We start from the raw sequence: 21,866 nt of genomic DNA, 5'->3' as shown, positions 1-21,866 counted from the left end.
TGAAAGTTAGTCATCACTTTTATTTTGGAGGTTTTTGCATGAAAGCAGGGGTTTTCAGATTGTTAGAAATGTAAGTGCCATGGAAAAGACTGAAAGCTCTATAATATTTAGTTTGATGTCTGTGTATGCACAAATTTCTGTGAGCTGTTGACACTGTGCCCCCTTAAAAAAAATTGGTGCATGACGCCCCTGGATACCAGGATATTAGAGGGGTTCATTAATATTAGTATACTGTACACAAAACAGTCTAAAAAATCTAACATTTTAAAATTATCTATTTTCAGACAGGGGCTTTGGTCTATAGTATGATTTCAATATAAGATGTTTGATACACTCACCCCTTGTGCAGATACTTCAACCAAAAAGTTGTTCATTTCAATGTCATTAAGTTGGCCAGCGACCATGATCTCAGAGCCGTTGAAGAGCTGTTTAAAGTGGCTTTTTGTCAGCGAGTTAACAGTGTTATCAGGATAGTGAAAATTCACGTCTGAAAGGAGAGGACTTGCCACTTCTTCATAAAATCCCTTGACAGTAAATCATTAGCAAACCATCAGTGACAGTGTTCAGCTTTTCACAATAACTAATGGCAACACAAGCAACTGATTTCAATATTTATCAATGTTAAAGGAATCTACATTATAATGTTGTTATACAGAAGTTCCAAACGTTGTTATACATAATACCTTTAGCTGAAGTGGAGCATCTGAATCCTCATAAATTCTGCGTGCTACTCCATTATTCTGCTTGCTCAAAATGTCCAAAAATCCATAATCTGCATCTCTGCCAAAGGCCAAAGAGAACACACTGAAGTTCCCACCAATGGCATTACGAATGCTTTCCTGGATCTCAGGAAGACTTCTTGGATCTTAAACAGAGTATGAAATGCATTATTCTTTCAATTATTTAAAATACACAGGCAAGAGCAATGCAATGTTTTAAAAGCAGAGAACTATGTATATAAAAAAACTGCTGGATAGTCACACAAACCGTTCACCCAAAAATGAAATTGTGTGCATACATTGGTTTGGTTCTCCATCAGTCAGCAGAATGATCATTGGAATGGCTTTCTTTGGGGCTGTACCATTGCGTTTTTCTTCATAAAGCATCTTCACAGCATGTATCATAGGGTCATGCATTTCTGTACCTGAAATGAACAAAAAAATACAGGTCTGTACTTCGGAAATAATGCTAACACTATTACTTGAATGAGTAAGCTGATATGAAAATTGACTATGGGAATTGGGTTGCATTAGCCTGGGTGCCAGCCCATCTTAGCCCCGCCCACAAGATTTTGTAAACGGGAAGATGGGTCTGGGGTTTCTGCGTTGAGGAGCTACTATTTTAGGACAAATGCTGTTCGAACCAATCAAATTGTCAGGGCGGGCTTTATACGATGATGGACAGATAATCAACAGTAACGTAATGAACCACGTCACCAAAGAGCGCGTGTGTTGAATGGCTGCCGCTGTAGAGTTCAGATGTGTGGATTCTGACATTGAGTCTGTACTAAAAGATATCGACAGAGCATTGATTTTAAAAGAGGAACAGAGAAACGCGAGCAGGGCATTTGTTGATGTCCTATTCGGCAAAAGTTGGTCGCAACTGAAATGGGTAACGTTATCACGGCGATGCAACTCAGCGTGCACGACGAGATGGATATAATTAGCGGTCATTGCCAGCTTCTTTTCGGAAGCCCGGAATCGTGGTTGCTGAATAAGTCAAGGGACATGCTAGGCTCCAATATTTTCAAGCAAACGTAATGGCTATCGTCGTGGATGAAGTTCACCTAACGTACAAATGGTAAGATAGTCTTACTCTATGACTTAGTAAATACTTCATGTTGTAATATAAACGAAATGTTGTAAACATAATAGGTGTTGATGTACATTCGCTAACTCGGTATAATCACAATGTTAGTGTCATTGTAGCGAAATAACTACCAGTTCGGTCAGGCTGCAAAGACGTAATTTCAACATACGTTACACACTCGGTTGCTCTGATTGGTCGTAGGTCTATCCAATTGAGTGCAGAGGCATTTTTCGGTTGAGACACGCCTCATAATTATAGCTCAATGGAGCGGTATCAGACTCAAATTCTGACTAGAATTGAGTATGGCAACGTCAGGCTAGGGTTGCATATGAATTGCACCAAATTAATAATTTGTCATTTTGACTTTAAGCCTTTATTATTTGGTCAATAATAATGTCTTGGCAATGTCTTGTTTGCACTTACCTCCAACAACTTCAATAGTTCTGACAAATTTCTTTGCTTCTTCCACATTTTCCTGAGTTGCTTTGCTTAAATGTGGCCTCCATAAAATAAAGGTTGTTGAAAACACGATAAGTGCAAAGTAGTCGTCTTCTGGAAGTTCATCAAGAATGGTCAACATTGCATCCTTGGTCTATCATCCAGACACCAAACACAGGTCTTTGTTTAACATGACAGGTATTTTGTACTGAGAGTAGTTTGGTATTTTACAAACATCAGGACTTACCTGTTTCATTTTAGTTCCTACCATGGAGTAGCTATTATCTATAACGAAAACAACCATCTTTGGAACTCGTTGAAGACTGGTTGGTGCAAAAAAATGCACAAAGTATCCATTTGCAATCTGTGGAAGGAAAAATAACTTACTATTATTATTTTCATTGGCCCCTTTATAGGCCAAAATCTCACAACAAATGCTAGACTAATAAACATCTCTCCACTGCTGAAATACATGAAACTTTTGAACTTGAACTTTTCCTTGAACTGTACATATTCCTAGAAGCAGATCCTTATTTAACTCACTGAGGAACCACCATAGTACGATGCATAGTTGGAAAAACTAACTAGCTTGTCACGACTGTTTCCAGAAAGCAAAGAAAAACTTTGTCGCACATCCGTAATTTGCACCATGTTGATGAACACAATGGTTTCGAGAAACACCCGAATTGTTGAACTATGCTGAAACAACGGAACTTGTGTCCATAGTTGGCTAACAATGCTTTTGGGAAACGCACCCCTGGTCTGGCATGAAATTCGGACGCTCTAACAAGGAGACTGAAGGCCATGAGCTCTAACGTTGGTTGCTAGAGCACTTCTTAAGTTTGGGGAGTAAGGTTTACTTTTACTACACAGCTTTCACTGACAAGCTGCCCTTTGTTACAGAAACGTATAAAACAATTACGGAACCTAAACTGTACCTGATAATTTTTTTATGCTTTGCGCCAGACATGCAAAAGCACTTGTTTATAATCATACAGTATGTTTAATAGAAAAAAAGCAATGCCAGAGGGGGGATATCTGCCCCCCCAGCAAATCGCACCCTGCTTACATTACAAAAACGCAGACACCACACGTTTTTGACTGCGATTCATTTAAAATAGCTCTTTTCACACAGAGATTATGGAAAATACCCAGAAAATGCATCTGGGATTTTGATTTCTGGTTCATTCACACTGCCAGTGATTTTCCAGAATCTGTGCGTAAAGATCTCGTAAAGATATTTTTCCACAGCATTTGAAGTTTGCTAATTATCTCTATTAAGAAACCACGTGTGTGCATTTTAGTTCATAAGGAGCGTGTGATGCCCTCTGTTATGCTAGTGAATGATCTTAGCTTCAGCGTGGATAGTGACGAGCCCCCGATCTCAGCTTTAGTCCAGTTTCTTTAGACATTTCATGTTGCGAATGTTGATCTGCGTTTAAAACCCTGGGTCAAAGAGCTGAACCATAACCATCTGTTTGTGATTACATGTGCGTCCTCACTATACAGCTCGCCCCTTAGGCAATTTTTCTGCCTCTTCACACACAATGCTTTCTGTGTATGTTACCGCAATGTTACTAGGTCCTCTTTACGGTGGCGATCCCAGAACATTTACACGTTTGCATTTTTTTGGGACCAAAGTGCTGTGTGAATGAATTTGTTGCATGGTTTTAAAAAAAGTAAAAAAAAACAGGCTGATGTAAAAGCCAATACTGTACCATTGATTTATGCGAAAAACTGAAAATGGAGATACAAGGTTTCTGTCCAACAGCGACAATATGATCATTTTAATGAGGTGATGGTATTAATGTGTGTTGCATTTATTTTTTGCATCCTAATGATATCTGACCTGGATGTGCCCGATGTCATTAGCATGGTTGACATCGTATTTGATAAAGAAATCTCCATCGATGAGTGTACCTTCACAGGTAGGGCAGGTCCTCTGTTGGTCCATTGTTGGAGAAAAATACACATGGGCCTGAACAGAGGGGGATAAGAGGTTTAAACTGTCATAACTGTACTATCATCATTATCTATAGGACAACAAACATGATTAAGTACTATTAATATTTGTATACTAATATAATGCTGTATTAGTAGAATTATGTAGTCTATTAATGAATCAGATGTATGCAATATTTCACCTTCTTATCAGTGACAGTTTTCTCCACTAGCGGGAGCAGTTCATTGGTGATAAATGTGCCATAAGCATCTACAAATGCAATGCCTTGAGGTTCATAGATATCTGCCACAATCTAGGAGACAGGGCAGATTCATTCAGTTTTATTATTTAAGTTATCTGAGCTTTTGCGATTTAAATGCTTGGATGTACTGTAACATAGCAAAGGCAGATTCTGCTAATACTTGATAATCACAATATTTATCATCTACAGCTAAAATGTGACCATTGAGAGTTACAGCAGTTAGTTAATAATGAACCTCAAAGTGCTGGACCGGCTGTTTGGGTTTGACTCTGATCATGAGCTCATATTTTCCAAACACACGCTGAAGAAGCTCCTCGTGAGTAAGAATAAATGTGACAATGCTGTTTGCTGCAACATTCACATTAACTGAGAACTTCTCCATCTTTCGACCTGAAGCCCTGAAACATAAAATACAACATTTTAGACCGTGACCTGGAAATTAGCATAAGCCATTTCAAATCCGTTTCGTGTTATCTTCTCACTTGACCAGTCCAGCAGTCTGTCCAGATGATACAGCTTTCTCATACTGCTCCTTGGCCTTCTCTTTCTCCTTTACCTCACCTGTATATGTCTTGCCATCAATTTCCCTAAAAAACAAACAATAAGCTGTTGTGTCACTACAGTATGTGCTAAATATACAACCCCAAATCAGAAAAAGTTGGGACACTGCAGAAATTGTGAGTAAAAAACGAATGGAATAATTTACTAATCTCATAAAATTATATTTGATTCACAATAGAATATAAATAACATATCAAATGTTGAAAGTGAGACATGTTGAAATGTCATGCCAAATATTTACTCATTTTGAATTTCATGAGGGCTACACATTCCAAAAAAAGTTGGGACAGGTAGCAATTAGAGGCCAGAAAGTGTAAATGTTCATATAAGGAACAGCTTAAGGACTAATTTGCAGCTTATTAGGTCAATTGGTAACATGATTGGGTATAAAAAAAGCCTGTCAGAGTGGCAGTGTCTGTCAGAAGTCAAGATGGGCAGAGAATCACATATTCCCCCAATGCTGCAGCGAAAAGTAGTTTTCTCAGTTTCTCCGAGAAAAATTGCAAAGAGTTTGAAGTTATTATCATCAACAGTGCATAATATCATCCAAAGATTCAGAGAATCTGGAAAAATCTCTGTGCGAAAGGGTCAAGGCTGGAAAACCATACTTGGTAAATGGTAAATGGACTGCATTTTATATAGCGCTTTTAACAGACCTATGGCAATCCAAAGCGCTTTACAATTTGCCTCGCATTCACCCATACTTGATGCCGTGATCTTCGGGCCCTAAGACGGCACTGCATCACATACAGGAATGCTACTGTAATGGAAATCATAACATGGGCTCTGGAATACTTCTAGAAAACATTGTCGGTGAACACAATCCACCATGCCATTCGTCGTTGCCAGCTAAAACTCTATAGGTCAAACAAGAAGCCATATCTAAACATGACCCAAAAGCGCAGGCGTTTTCTCTGGGCCAAGGCTCATTTAAAATGGACTTTGGCAGTGGAAAACTGTTCTGTGGTCAGATGAATCAGAATTTGAAGTTCTTTTTGGAAAACTGGGACGCCATTTCTTCCGGACTAAAGAGGCCAAGGACATCCCAAGTTGTTATTAGCGCTCATTTCAGAAACCTGCATCTCTGATGGTCTGGGGTTGCATGAGTGCGTGTGGCATGGGCAGCTTACACATCTGGAAAGGCACCATCAATGCTGAAAGGTTTATCCAAGTTTTAGAGCAACATATGCTCCCATTCAGAGGTCATCTCTTTCAGGGAAGACCTTGCATTTTACAACATTAAAATGCCAGACCACATACTGCATCAATTACAACGTCAAGACAGCGTAGAAGAAGGATCTGAGTACTGAAATGGCCAGCCTGCAGTCCAGATCTGTCACCCACAGAAAACATTCTGCGCATCATAAAGAGGAAGATGCGACAAAGAAGACCTAAGACAGTTGAGCAACTAGAAGCCTGTTTTAGACAAGAATGGGACAACATTCCTATTTTCACGGGGTGACTATATACAGGTGGAATTAAAGTGTTGGAAATAGTTCCGCCTGGGCCGATTTCAGTGTAACACCTGGCAGGTTCCGGTCGACTCCGGGCAATGAAATCACACAAAATACGCATCAGGTGTGTGAAGATAATGTGTCGATCGATGATTGGGTCATCAAGAGGGAGGGGGCGAGGCGGAAGCAACTGATGTCGTGGTGAGAACGGCTGTTTGGACTTACAGGCTGTGGTGGGAAGAAGGAGATTTATACATGAAACACGGAGGAGATAAGTGACAAGCCATTTGTTTACATTGTGCTTTCATGACTGTGTGGTGTGTCTTGAAGGAATACCGGATGTTTGGAGGGCACAAAGAACGGAGTGTACTGGATATGCATTAGAAGAGGAAGAGTGAAGCGGATCTGGTGGGTTAATGCTTTTGAACCTTTGTCCTGTGTTATGAGAAGTGAAGTATGGATATTTAAAGGGACACTCCGACAGTTTGGGAAAATTTCCCGTTTTTATGCTACCAGTAGTATTAGCGCTGTCTTCTTGACAAAAGCCCAAATCCTCCCCTGTGTTACTTTGAACTGAGGTGGCAGAGGAGGAGGAGGGAGTCCCCAGTTCGCGACCTTAATACCCTCTGTGTCTGTCCCATGCCTAGACTGCACTATTGGCCAGGACTCTGAGCCCGGGCTGGATACGTACCACTGGCCTTATATCACCGTGTGTGTGTGTGGAGTGCAGTGGGTGATTTCTTTTGAGTGTATACACAAGGAAAATTGCAGTGCAGTGCTTTTATCAGTGTTTTTCAGTAATCGTGTTCTAGACCGAGGGAAGAGCTCTGCCTGAGAAGAGCAGAGTGCTCATGCTTGACAGTATTCCAACACATGTCCATGACTGGGGGACTGGTCGACCTTCCTCATCGCCTGGTGGTGGTGCTGTGGCCATGAAAGTAAGTGTTGGCTTTGATTATTGTGCGTTGGGTCAAGAAAGGGAGTGTCTGTACTTGCATACTGCTGTTGGGATATTCTTACGTTACCTTCACGTATAACAGCCCTACTGTTGAGTGTTTCCAGATGCCAGTTCATGCTATGACGCCATGGTCAGCTGTGTGAGAAAAGGAGATTGGATGTTGCTTGCCTCCCTCAACCAGTAAGCCAAAAAGTTAAAGCCTCCACCCTTACCTACATATCGCCGTGTCTCCTCTCATTGCTACCAGCCACTGGTCTGTATGTTTGCTTGTACGCTGAAGAACTAAAGCTCTGTGTTCTTACCTACCTCCTTGCCCGTATGCCGAAGAGCTAAAGTGCTGAATCTTCCCTTGTATGCCCATTCGAGTCAATGGTTGTGTACTCACTTGTGTGTCTTCTTCCACCAGTCTGTACGCTAAAGAGCTAAAGCTCTGCACCTGTGCATATCCACCTGTGAGCGAAGAGTTAAAAGCCTTGTCGTCCTGCCTGTATGTTCTCTCCAGCCACTTGGAAGGAGAAGAGCTAAAGCTCTGTGTCCTTACCTGAACATCCACCTGTATGTCGAAGAATTGAAGCCTGTGTACTCACCTGTATACCCACCTGTACGCCCTAAGGCCGAAGCCATGTGTACTCACCTGTATACCCACCTGTAAGCCCAAAAGCTAAAGCTTGGTATACTTACCTGTATACCCACTGTTACGAACAAAAGCTAAAGCCCTGTGTACTCACTTGTATACCTACTTGTACGCCCAAAGGCCAAATACCTGTTTACTTACCTGTATACCCACCTGTACACCCAAAAGCTAAAGCCCTGTATACCCACCCGTATGCCCAAAAGCTAAAGCCCTGTGTACTTACCTGTATACCCACCTGTACGCCCAAAAGCTAAAGCCCTGTGTATTCACCTGTATACCTACCTGTACGCCGGAAAGCTAAAGCCCTGTGTACTCACTTGTATACCTACCTGTACGCCCAAAAGCTAAAGCCCTGTATACTCACCTGTATACCTACCTGTGCACCCAAAAGCTAAAGCCCTGTGTACTCACCTGTATACCCACCTGTACGCCCAAAAGCCAAAGCCTTGCGTACTCACCTGTATACCTACCTGTACGCCCAAAAGCTAAAGCCCTGTATACTCACCTGTATACCTACCTGTACGCCAAAAAGCTAAAGCCCTGTGTACTCACCTGTATACCCACCTGTACGCCCAAGAACTAAAGCCCTGTGTACCTCCCTGTATACCTACCTATAAGCCCAAGAGTTAAAGCCCTGTGTAATTGCCCGTATACCTACCTGCAAGCCCAAGGGTTAAAGTCCTGTACCTACCTGTATGCCCACCTGTGAGCCGAAGAGACCAAGTCCCGAGTACCTATCTGTATGTCCATCTGTGGGCCGAGGAGATAAAGTCCCGAACACTCACCTGTATACTAATCTGTGAGTTGAAGAGACCAAGTCCCGAGTACTTACCTGTGAGCCTACCTGTGAGCCAAGGAGTTAAAGTCCCACCTCCCAAGTCAAGGAGTTAACGCTGGTGTCCTGAGTTGCACGTTGTGTCCTCCAGTCACAGAAGCTTTCCCATTTTCCCTTAATTTAAATAAAGCTTTGTTACAATTGTATCTCTCTTGTCTGTCTGTTCATTGGGGTGTTTCCGGAACTCCTCGGGTGGAAATAGAGAAAGGAGCGTGACCCACAGTATTGGTGGTCCGCTCTGACCTGTGACACTTTTCCTAAACATTGGTCCTCCTTCAGCTGTTCCTTATATGTACATTTAACTTTTCCGGCCTCTTATTGCTACCTGTCCCAAATTTTTTTGGAATGTGTAGCTCTCATGAAATCCAAATAGAGCCAATATTTGGCATGACATTTAAAAATGTCTCACTTTCTACATTTGATATGTTATCTATATTCTATTGTGAATAAAATATAAGTTTATGAGATTTGTAAATTATTCCATTCCTTTTTCACTCGATTTCTACAGTGTCCCAACTTTTTTTGATTTGGGGTTGTATCATAATATAAAAACAAACAAATGACTGACATGGTGAAGTTGGTGATGAAGGACGTCTTGGGCAGCTCCACTTCAAAAAAGACTTCCTGTGAGACGTTGGCTTTATTGAGAACTTTGGTGGTCATGACAGTCTGAGCATAACGTAATGTCACCTTGCAGTCCACCTTCACGCTCTGCACCTCTATCTGAAAGATTTTTAAGACTTTGTGTGAGGAACAGACCCAAATTTACCTTTAAGTGCATTGAATGGCATGGAGGGAAATGAGGGCAGAACATGAAGAGAAAGTCTAGTAATGTGATGTTAAAATCACGATTATTTCGGTTGACTTAAAGGGGACATTCCATGAAAATCAGACTTTTTCCATGTTTAAGTGCTATAATCAGGTCCCCAGTGCTTCCACCAACCCAGAAAACATGAAAAATAGCAACCCTGTAACTTTGTTTTGGTAAGGCTCTCTCTGCAAGCATGTGAATAAATAGGTCATGCGGATTTCGCTCCCCGCATGACGTAGCTAAGGGATCTTATTATAATGATACTGCCCCTTCAACTGCGCTACCCAACCATGAACGGCCGCACGAGTACGATAGACAGAGAGAAAGAATGACTGACAGCACGACGCGTTTGTATTCCATCAAACACAAACAGGAGCCTACAATCTTATAACTTGTAGTTTTAATAATCTTTCTAAAGATTGAATTAACGTTCTAAAGGATTAACGTTACCTTAGTGCAAGAGAGAGAGAGAGAGAGAGCGAGTGAGCGAACGAGAGAGAGAGCAACGCGACGGTTCGCTTTCAAGTAAGTTATGTTGTTTAATATGTTTCTCTGAAGTTTATATGAATGAACACGAGGATTAATGCACTGCACGAGACAGAGTGAGTGAACAACGCGTATTCACTATCATACACAATAAGTAAATATGTAGTTTAATGTTTCTCTGAAGTTTCAAATGAATGAGGAGTTACAAAATAGATGAGAGACTGACAGAAACGCGAATGTGTGCAATATGTGTACACAATAAACTTAAACATGTCATTTGATCTGTTTCTCTAAAGTTTAAGCATTAAACGTGTTGTTTTATTACAGATCATTTAAATGTGCTCGTGTGGTTTGGTCAAAAAGTAAACTTCTGAGTGTTTGTGGAAGTGTAATTTATTGTAACATGCTGAAACTCATTATGCCTGTTTAAAAGCAGCATGAGAGCTAAAAGTCTTTATTTTTATTCTACAATGTTTCCCATCTGCTGATAAACATGTATTTAGTATGCATAAAACAGATAATTGACTTTTTAAACATGTTCAGATATATAATGCTTAACATCGCTCACTAACTTCTTTCGTGAGAGAATCTTCCTCGATGCTCTGTCTTCTCTACACCGGGAGCGCTTGAGACTCCGCCCACCTGAGCAGCTCGTTTGGATTTAAAGGGATACACACAAAAACGGTGCATTTTTGCTCAGCCCCATAAAGTGCCTATTTTAACATGCCACAATAAATTACCTATATGGTATTTTGAGCTAAAACTTGTACACAAATGTACTCAAGGGACATCAAAGATTTATTTAATATCTTAAAAACGTCTTCTGGAATGTCCCCTTTAAGCTGCATGCACACCGCCAGCGACTAGCAACGGCAGAGCAAAATTATCTCATTCATTGATTTCAATGCTTTCAAATGAAAATCCTGAATGACATTCACATGTACTCATTTGGCATATGCATTATTCAAAACAATTTTTATTTGATCATTATGTGTGTTCCCTGGGAATCAAACCCATGACCTTTGCATTGCCAGAACATTACAATGCTATTTCAATTGAACTACAGGAACATTTGTTGTGTGATGAAGAGTTCCTACCTGTGCACTGTTCACACTTCGCTTCTGTAAGAAAGATCATTTAAACATGTGTTATATGTATAAACAGTGTAAAATTATAAATGTTTGTAGTTAAAAAATGCATGCATCTAATCTTTGTGCTAATGCAAAGTAATCAATACCTTTAAGAGTCTGTTCATGTTGCCCTGGATGACCTGTGGGTGGGACTAAAAACATTTTGTGTAAAGTTTTAGACTTAAAACATACTTACAATATCATTTGATTTGCTTTATATTTTAATCAAAATAATGACATAACCAGAACCTGTTATCAGACCATTAGACTTTAAATATTGAATATAAACATTCATTTTAATAAAACATCACTACTACTGTATGTCCTGATAAAAGATAAAGGTTCATTTAACGTAACTGGTATTTTTAAATAATCTCCCTCATTTTAAGCAGTTGCTATTAAAGACAGAAAAAATGTATTCTGTCCGATGACTGACATGCTAACATGAGTTAACTGAATGATTGTAAAGCAGCAAATATCAAAGATAACAAAGACTTACCCATTGTTTATTGCTCTTTGAGATGACCAATGTCTCAAAAGACCCTGATTGTACAAAAATACATACAAACAGAGAGAATAACACAACAGTCCAACTTGCAGACATGGTGCAACTGCATCAACTGCATTCAGCAATTATTTCTGAACCCCAGTCACTTTATGTTTGCTCTTGTGCCAGAGCAAATAATAACACAGACAAAATAAGGGTGGGTATGTGTTTATTAGGTTTGGTTCAGTCCTTTTTTTTAAAGATAATTTTAGTTGAATATATAATGTATAACAGGCCTGGGTGATCTTAAATAATTTATATTAAGAGCAAATATTGGTAACATACCAATACCAGTTTTCCTGATGTGTTTGCTTCAGCAATATTTGTTTGTGTAGATGTTACACATTTGAAAAGTTTGTAAAGTGCTGTGTAGGTCAACCTTTATTTTACAATATTAAAATATCAAATTTAAAGATGACAAAAAGTATAAAAAGTGCCATTACATTTACAAAAAAACCATCACCTCTTCTCTATATTTTGTTGTTTAAATTCAGTTTTATCAATAATCTACACTCATGTCAATTACAATTACACTCCATTCAAGGTGTAGAAACATCTCAGCAACGATCAAAAGAAATGAGAGGCACCTTAGGTCAAGTGTTGTTGCAAATGGTCTGAATACTTAAATGTGATAAAAATCGGTTTTTACTTTGTCATTATGGGATACTGAGGGTAGATAAATAACAAAAAAAAATCAGATAATTGAAGTTTTAGTCTGCCAAAATAAAATTGAAAAAGGGAAAGGGGTCTGAATACTTTTGGAGGTATATTTGCATTTAAACTGTGATTCATATCAAATGTCTTGATTAGGCAAATAAGCAAAGTTCACATTGAAACACAGGGCATGTTTGGACAGGTGATGTGTTCATTTCTTAGTTGATCAATAAGGTACTGTTATAAACCGCTTTCTGACACATTGTCAAGTATGGCACGTATTTCCGAAATAAACTACACATCAAATGTATTTGACTGTATAGGTGACAATTTTATGCAAGAGCTTTTTTGTGTTTCTCAAATGGTCTGGAAGAGATCAGACATGATGTAGTCTGTGTGAAGTCCATCAAGAAGTCCAATGCCGTTATGAATGGTAGTGAGACGCAAAAGGAAAACAAAGAACCCGGATTCAACGCTTTTAACAGTCCTTTTCAATGATTCGGCTTGATGGGCCGGAGTGGAAATTTAGGCGGAAAATGGCGGATGTCTTGCCAATAGGGGGTACACTGTCAAAAATAAAGGTGCAAAGCTGTCACTGGGGCAGTACCCTTTAAAAAGCTCCTAATATGTACTATTTAGGTACAAATATGTGTCTTTGAACTGCCAATACGTACCTTTGTAGTACTAATATGCACTCTTTGGGTACAAAGGTATACCTTTTTGAAAGGGTACTGTCCCAGTTATAACTTGTGTACCTTTATTTCTGAGAGTGTAGAGTAGAATTTGGCATCCTGGTGTGCATGAGGAAAGTGTTGGCCGATGTCCCCAAAAAAGAGAATGGCTGGGGTCTTGGGTAGAAAGAAATTTCTTCTTTGGTAAGTAGTGGGGGGCTTAAAAAGCTTGACGTCACATGGTGCTCGAAACTGTCGACGACCCCTGGGTGGGGCCAAATGCTGCAAAAAACGTCACGGGACAGAGGTGAGGGACGGCTATTTCTGGGCATCTCTTTGGAATGATTGGTTGGATCACATGACCATGCTCCTCCTGAACTTTGTTGTCTGTGTGCAAATTAGCAGTATTTATTTACTTAAAGGACAAGTTCAGTATTTTACACTTAAAGCCCTGTTTTCAGATTGTTTATGATGAAATAGAACGGTTTTGACTGAAATTTGGACATATTATGCTGGCCTGAGAATTTTTGGGTGTTTGTTGTATCACCCACTACATCTATAATGGCTGCATAGGTGCACTGGAACAATCCTTCCTAAAATGCATTAAACTTTCGTTTACAAAGACGTGAAACTCATTGAGTGTTCAGGGGTGTTCACACAAAAATCGCTGCAAAAGATGCTTTCCAACAGGTGTTTTAGCATTCGTTGTAAACTTGTGGACCTATTTTTCCAAACGCCTCACACCCGTATATTCTTTAGCTGAGAGCTTGAATAATAGACACTCCAGACCAGTTGGTGGTGATAATCCGCCTTTGCCAATTGCAAGAATACAAACAAAGTTCCCGGCGCGGATTAATATCGTACCTCACAGCACATCCAATATAAGTCAATGGAGTTGGACAAAAACTACGATAAAACCTGTTGGAAAGCATCTTTTGCAGCAATTTTTGTGTGAGCATATCAGTGAACACCCCTGACCACTCGCTGAGTTTCACGTCTTTGTAAATGAAAGTTTAATGCATTTTTGGAAGGATTGTTACAGTGCGAAAATTCTCGGGCCAGCATCATATGTCCAAATTTCAGTCAAAACCGTTCTATTTCATCATAAACAATCTGAAAACAGGGCTTTAAGTGTAAAATACCGAACTTGTTCTTTAATGGAACTCCTCCTTTATGCAATTTCAACCTTTTCTCCACACTCTACCCTCCCACTTTACCCCCAGTTAACAACACCCCTTTTCAGAAAGGTTTTTTTTTAAATCAGAGGTGTTAAGAGGCGCTGCCGAAACAGGGGTTTCATGACACTTTAAACACCGTTCAGGAAACCGACCTATAGAGGAAGTTTTCTAGACAGAGCTTTTTCTATTCTTAAAACATCCCGCACTGACATATCTTAACATACATCAGTGCCATTGTTTTGTGTCAAGATACACATCAATATATTTTGTTAATTTGTAAGGTTTTGTCTGGGAAACCAAACCATAATATTTTGTTTGACAAGCTAAAATGAATAATTGTAATTTTCTGCTACTTTTGCACCTCCTGTCACTCACTGCACTCTTAAAATAAATGTGTTAAATTAACACATCTTGTGTCTAGTTAAGGACAACACATCTAGTGTGTTGTCCTTAATTTAACACATCTCTGTGTTATTTTTGGAACAACACACTTTGTGTTGTTTTGGCACGTCTTGTGTTGTCCCTTTTATTTTTTATGAACTTAAATGACACTTGATGTGTTGGAAGCGGCACATAGTGTGTTGAATGGTTTAGCACAGAGCAATGTGTTAAAATTAACACATCCAGGGTGTGTTGATTTTAACACATTGCTTTGTGTTAAACTATTTAACACATTATGTGTTAATTAACACATTATGGGGTGGTTTCCCGGACAGGGATTAGCTTAAACCAGGACTAGGCTGTAGTTTAATTAGGAAATATAACTAGTTTTAACAAACATGCCTTACTAAAAACGTTACCTGTGTGCATTTTGAAGTAAAATAAAGGGCCCTGATGTATTTTAAGATATGTAAGTGTAAGTTGTTTTCAGTTTGGACAGCTCTTTCATTTATTTTAGTCTAGGACTAGTCTAATCTCTGTCCGGGAAACTGCCCCTATGTGTCATTTCGTGCTGATTTAGAGTTCATATAAATAAAAGGGACAACACAAGATGTGTTAAAACAACACAAAGTGTGTTGTTCTAAAAATAACACAGAGATGTGTTGTCCTTAACTAGACACAAGATGTGTTAATTTAACACATTCGTTTTAAGAGCGTGCTTACTGAAAAATAAATGACATCATTCTTTAAAAGAGTTTCAGACTCAATATATAAATACACTATTCTGGGGAGGGTGCAAGCAAGTGCTAGATATGTACATGTTGATGTACACATCAACTTCATTTAGGAAAAGAAAGCAAGTGATTATCAGATCATCTACCAAGTGCTGATGAATGGACAGAGAACTGTGCTGTGTAATGTATTTATGTCTAACCTTTTAATTATATGCAACTTAAAAAATATTACAATCTTAATTATTTTAGTTGTTATAACAGTTGTGTGTTACTGTCATGATGATTTTACTGTAAAGCAGCAGATCTGATTCTGAACAACAATAACACATTAATGAATTGAGGGTCACAATGAAACTAAACTTTTTTTTTCAGGAAAAATAAAACAAATTTTGGTTTGTGTCTGGTATACGTGAGTTTTTACAAAGTGAGATCATGAACTTCAGACTCTCATCACTGATCCTGCTGTTACACATTCAAGGTATAAATGACAGTTTTGTTGTATATAAAGCATTATGTTTTAATGGTCACAATGTGAAAGTTTATATGAATTAAAGGCGGAGTCCATGATGTTTGAAAGCCAATGTTGATATTTAAAATCACCTAAACAAACACGCCCCTACCAAAATAGAATCTGGACCTTCTGTTGATAGACCCGCCCCACACATACGCAACCCGGCATTTGATTTGATTTGATTGGCTATAAGTGTGTTTTGGTAGTCGGCCCGTCTCCTTTTCCAAACCGTTTTTCAAACATCGTGGACTCCGCCTTTAAATGCAACAATCAAGTTATCATTATTTTTTATGATTAATACATCTCTTAAATCCTTTTTTAGATTCTGAGTTATTTTAAACTCAGCGTTGGGTAAATATTGGACAGAACACACTGATGGGCAAAAAATATTAATAATGTTACCGTTTCTTCTTCAGGGTCTCTAACATTGGATAACTTGAATGTAACCTGTAATAAATTGAATATTTGTGCTGTAAGGGGGACAGGGGTAAGTGTGTGGTGCAATAACTCAAACAACATCAACATCACAACTGGGTTCTGGTTCAGCCAGAAACAGAGAACAAACTGGAGAAACCAAGATGAACCTGAAGATTTGCTTTTAGATTTAGATTACTCAGTACGAGTGGATCAGTGGATCACTAAAAACAACTCATATCTCGGAATAGAAGATGTGAGAGAGAGAGAGACAGTGGAGAATATCAGCTCATGTTCATTATGAAGAATGGAGTTAAACATCTCAGCTCGGTCACAATCAATCTAACAGTCACAGGTACATTTATATTTTCATCTGTCAAGTTAAACCGTTTTCATTTGCATAGGTGTCATTTACGCTGGGGACATGTCTCCACCACTTTTTGAAAGCATTTGGTTAAAATATTCTGAAAAATCAAGCAAACCAAGAAATATTAAATGTCTATTTGCACAAAATAAAACATGCAATGCAGTTTAGATACAGAAAGAAACAATGTATATTGTCCAAAAAAGTAACTTAAACAAAATAAACTATTACTGATGTCACAAGGTGACGATCTTTTGGGCGGAACCGAAAGTCGGGAAACTTTGGTTCCGCCCGGATGTTTCCGCCCAGACCGGGAAGAGGAAACACCGGACATCCGGTAGCATCGCAAGGGCTGTAATCAGCGAAATAGAGCGCAGCTGTGGGCGTTTAAGAGAAACGCCGGTCGATTGGAGGATCACGGCACACAGAGGAGTATTTTAGGGCAGTGTAAACCACAGTTTGGGTGCGTTAGTTGTGAGTTGAAGTACGGAGCTGTGCTCGTCCGTTACATGTTGGCAGTTGGTTGCACTTTCTCTCTTTCCCTCTCATAGTTCTCAGCGGATGTTACCGTAAGCAGAAACCCTGTGGGTAGAAGAAAACAACGGTAAATGTGACACGTTTGGAGTAACCAAGGAGTAAGGAAACGAAGCCGTTTGTAAACTGTATACCAAGAAGATCGCTGTGAGTATCGGCTCTGGATTTGATCCGAAAACATACTACTAACCTGTGTTTTATTGAACGCCCCCAGGAAGAGGAAAGCGGCCCTACCCCCGATCGAGCGTGGTAGGTGAGCCGCAGGGGTAAGTGGATTACATTCGCCATAGCAGCAGACCTAAAACGTCCCGGCCGTAGTGTCATCGCCCCCATCTGTCCTTAGCGAAGTGGAGGACGCTGGGCGTCTCGTGTGTGCACCTGTAGTGTGGTGGGTGAGTCCATGTCATTTGAAAACCTTTTCACGTTGAAGTGGTGCTGTGTATTTGCTGTGGGTTGCTGTGCAAGTGCTGTGTGTCTTGTCAGACGTACCCCGCATCATCCCCTCCACTGAGGAAGAGACGGAGAGGCTGACGGCTGTGTGTAACAGTAACTATTGTATGCTGTGTGCGATTTAAGTGAAAAGTGACGGTGTGGGCCTTGGAAGTTGCTCCGTCTGTGTGTCGACAGTTTTGGAGTGCGGCGGTGAAGACCTGGAAGCTGGCAGTGCGTGTGTGTGAGTACAAACACGAACCTGTATATTGCTACTTTACCTGTGTGTTCTATCTGTGGCAGAGTGAGGGGCGAAGGAGTTCCGCCGCCCCGTGGTCTCTACAAAGGGGCGCCCCTGTCTGGCATTCGATCGGCCTACGGGCATTGAGGACAGGGCAGCGCTCGGCCCGGTGAGACGGTTGTGACGGTTCGCCCCCCTGCTGACCAGCGGATTCGCCGAGAGGGTTTTGGCCCCCGGCGCCCCCTTGGGAAAATCGTCGCCGTTTGCCTTCTGTGCAGGCCAGCTGTCGTAAGCCCGCCCTGTGTAATGTCGACCACAACACCGTATAGCGAGCTGAGGAAAAGCTGCACTTACCCAGAGTTGCAAACAGCCGAGAGGTGAGAAGTATCCAAGTTGCACTAACTGTGTTATTGTGTCCAAGCTGCCTGTAAAGGAAGAGAGAACAAGAGTGAACGTCAGTAGAACGAACTGTGGACAGTCACACACGCCGAGCTGTAAACAGCAGAGAGGTGAGAAGTATCCAAGTTGCACTAACTGTGTTATTGTGTCCAAGCTGCCTGTAAAAGAAGAGAGAACGAGAGTGAACGTCAGTAGAACGAACTGTGGACAGTCACACACGCCGGAGCTGTAAACAGCAGAGAGGTGAGAAGTATCCAAGTTGCACTAACTGTGTTATCGTGTCCAAGCTGCCTGTAAAGAAAGAGAGAACAAGAGTGAACGTCAGTAGAACGAACTGGGGACAGTCACACATGCCCGAGCTGTAAGCAGCAGAGAGGTGAGAAGTATCCACGTGCACTAACTGTGTTATTGTGTCCAAGCTGCCTGTAAAGGAAGAGAGAACAAGAGTGAACGTCAGTAGAACGAACTGTGGATAGTCACACACGCCCGAGCTGTAAACAGCAGAGAGGTGAGGAGTATCCAAGTTGCACTAACTGTGTTATTGTGTCCAAGCTGCCTGTAAAGGAAGAGAGAACGAGAGTGAACGTCAGTAGAACGAACTGTGGACAGTCACACATGCCCGAGCTGTAAGCAGCAGAGAGGTGAGAAGTATCCACGTGCACTAACTGTGTTATTGTGTCCAAGCTGCCTGTAAAGGAAGAGAGAACAAGAGTGAACGTCAGTAGAACGAACTGTGGATAGTCACACACGCCCGAGCTGTAAACAGCAGAGAGGTGAGGAGTATCCAAGTTGCACTAACTGTGTTATTGTGTCCAAGCTGCCTGTAAAGGAAGAGAGAACGAGAGTGAACGTCAGTAGAACGAACTGTGGACAGTCACACATGCCCGAGCTGTAAGCAGCAGAGAGGTGAGAAGTATCCATGTGCACTAACTGTGTTATTGTGTCCAAGCTGCCTGTAAAGGAAGAGAGAACAAGAGTGAACATCAGTAGAACGAACTGTGGACAGTCACACACGCCCGAGCTGCAAACAGCAGAGAGGTGAGAAGTAATTAAGCTGCACTAACTGTGTCGTTGTGTCTAAGTGGCCTGTGAGGAGAGAGATAAGGCGAGAGTGAAGGTCAGGAGAGTGACCTGTGGAAGAAAGACCACACTTACCACGAGCTACCAGCAAGCCGACAGGCGAAGGCGATTCCAGCCCAGGCTAAACGAGTCTTCGCGTCCCAGTCGAACCCTGTGGAGAGAAACACCCAGTGGAGTGAGCAGAGAAGTATCGGCCCGACGTGGCACAGGTCCCACAGTAGAGAGAGAGAGATAAAACCCCAAATTCATATTGTTTGTCTTTTGCCTCCAGGAGAGAAGAGGAGGGCGCCACGGATAGCGGGATTGGCAGGAGCCTGTGTTCCCTCGTCCCCTCCCCCCTACACTTGGGTCACCAGCCCCTGGAGCCCCCGTTGCTCTTCCCCCTTTCTGCCACTCTCCCGTGCTGTGGTCTGTCTGGAAGGCAGAGAGGAGTTAGTTTTAATTGCCCCTTTCCCCATTTCCCCAGTTATTTTAAATATTTAAATAAAGTTTGTTTTAATACTTACCTGCTCTCGTGTTGTTTGGTCATTGGGTTGGCTTTGGGGACCTCCTCGAGGTGGAAATTGAGAAGGGGCGTGGCTTTAGGTTTAGCAGCCAGCCCCTAGCCGTGACAGATTTTGGCGTAGTCGGCAGGATTCCACCTCGAGTTGAGTAACCAGGGTCGCCCAATGACCAACAACGCGGGGCCCGCAGCCCCACCCCGTGCCACGTCCATCATCATGGGCAGCCCATGGATGCAGAAGTATGGAGGAGCGGAGTCAGAGGTTCGACTGACAGAGTGGAAGGCCCAACTAGAATATTTGGCCGACCTGCAGGGCCTCAGCGCCGCCCAGCGGCTCCAGTTTGTGTTAAACTCCCTAGAGGGAGAAGCCCGGCGAGAAGTGCAAGCCGCCCCTGAAGCAGTTAGAGCCACCGCCCAGACTGTATTCCAGTTTCTCACCGAACAATATGGTGACCACACCCCTGTAGCTGTCCTCCGGTCCCAATTTTTTAACTTTAAGCAAGGCCCCCGACAAACCATTAGAGCATTTGCCCTGAGGCTGCGGGAGCAGTTCACCCGATTACAGGCCCGACGCGATCATGGGCTGGGAGACGGGGAGAACTTGTTACGTGACCAGTTCCTCCTGGGGATGAAGGAGGGCCCCGTGAGACAGAGCCTGCGGGTCCAGTTTCGGAGGGACCCCGGGCTCACCTTCGAAGACCTTAGGAAAGAGGCATTGGCCTTGGAAGGTGATGAGGTCGAAGTCAGCGAGGCTCCAGTATGTGCAGCGGTAAGCGAATTGGCACCCACACCACCTGAGCGGGCGGATTGGAAGCAGGCCCTGAAGGCAGAATTGCTGAAAGACGTCCAGGAACAGATATCGGAGCTGTCTAAAGCTCTCCTGGGAGAGTTGCGCCAAGGAAGGGCGCGGGAGGAACCGAGGCCGGCCCCCCGAGAACGAACATACTCGGAGCGAGGCCGAGAGCCGCCCGGACGTCCAGACCGCTTTAACCGGCCCCGCTTTGAATGGGATGACCAAGGGCGGCCTATTTGCAATCGCTGTGGTAAACCAGGACATATCAGTCGCCAGTGTGGGCCTCATAGGGCATCGGAAGGGGGTTTTTAGATCGGCCGGCCACAGTGGGTCGTGTGGCCGGGGACCCTCGGGAAGACCCCAGAAGAAATAATCCCAGGCACCAGATGATTGGGCATAGCCCAATAGCGGAGGTAAAAGTGTGTGGCAAGACAGTACAATGCCTGGTAGATACGGGCTCTCAGGTAACGTTGTTTGCAGAAAGCCTTTCACAAGAAATATTTGGGAAGAAAGGAACACAAGGGGCAGAGGCCCCCTGGCTGACGTTGCGGGGCGCAAATGGCCTGGAGAGGTTTGTCATCAATGTTGAAGCACAGGGCATCATTCTGTTGTGATAGCTCAATAAAAAAGTGTGGATCTCCATCAACTGTTCAATTGCAAAAAAAAAGGCTCTCTTTGATACACAGTAAGTAAAATCTGACTCTACCTTATATTGTGCATGCATTAATTACTCATTACAGAAATAAAGCTCTTACCATATCCTGCACTGTAACCTGCAAAAAAAAGTTTGAATTCAACAAATACACTTAAACATATAATCTGTTGCAGTGTAACCCTTTACATGCTTGCAGTGTGGCAGCGTATAGACGTACCTGTACCCGAGAATTGAGGTTTTCCTCGTTGCACTGTGAATAAGTGTATAGAAAGTAATGAGTGTCATATAGTTTTGGCATTTAAGTTGACCAAGGAACAAATAATGAACCTTATTCAATTTCTTAATGCACTTATAATCAATCAATTTCTGTGCTTATTTGTAAAAAAATAACATTGTTGTATTATGTTATGGATTCTAAATGATCAGTAACACTTTTTATGAAGCTGTATTTATAATGCC

General features: G+C 41.8%; 2 protein-coding genes across 8 annotated transcripts in view; one reads left to right on the top strand and one right to left on the bottom strand.

The window, feature by feature from the left end:
• LOC129427621 (inter-alpha-trypsin inhibitor heavy chain H3) overlaps nt 1-21,866 on the bottom strand; it is a 106,975-nt gene that overhangs the window by 49,506 nt on the left and 35,603 nt on the right. For 2 of the 7 annotated variants that reach the window (XM_073875886.1, XM_073875887.1), the window contains exon 2: nt 11,428-11,472. The exons of 2 other annotated variants lie outside the window; for them this stretch is intronic. In XM_073875886.1, coding sequence (XP_073731987.1) covers nt 11,428-11,472 — 45 coding nt within the window. Of the gene's footprint in view, nt 1-338; nt 525-683; nt 866-1,018; nt 1,145-2,232; nt 2,402-2,494; nt 2,612-4,096; nt 4,226-4,391; nt 4,503-4,686; nt 4,850-4,933; nt 5,039-9,461; nt 9,617-11,287; nt 11,312-11,427; nt 11,473-11,819; nt 11,947-21,866 lie in introns of those variants that run through there. 3 more of the 7 variants (XM_055184239.2, XM_073875884.1, XM_073875882.1) reach the window with 3 other exon arrangements.
• On the top strand, nt 12,784-21,316 carry LOC141369456 (uncharacterized). The gene is made up of 3 exons (XM_073875888.1): nt 12,784-13,499; nt 15,858-15,963; nt 16,413-21,316. The coding sequence occupies exon 3, from the start codon at nt 20,126-20,128 to the stop codon at nt 21,062-21,064; it is 939 nt and encodes a 312-aa protein (XP_073731989.1). The 5' UTR covers nt 12,784-13,499; nt 15,858-15,963; nt 16,413-20,125; the 3' UTR covers nt 21,065-21,316.

This window comes from Misgurnus anguillicaudatus, chromosome 14, assembly GCF_027580225.2.
Source record: "Misgurnus anguillicaudatus chromosome 14, ASM2758022v2, whole genome shotgun sequence".
Taxonomy (NCBI): Eukaryota; Metazoa; Chordata; class Actinopteri; order Cypriniformes; family Cobitidae; genus Misgurnus; species Misgurnus anguillicaudatus.
The sequence above is the reverse complement of the archived record's forward strand: the minus strand, read 5'-3'. Positions and strand labels throughout refer to the sequence as shown.

What these genes read in the sequence shown, in the direction of transcription:
- LOC141369456 (XM_073875888.1), top strand. Translation starts at nt 20,126, where the DNA reads ATGACCAACAACGCGGGGCCCGCAGCCCCACCCCGTGCCACGTCCATC.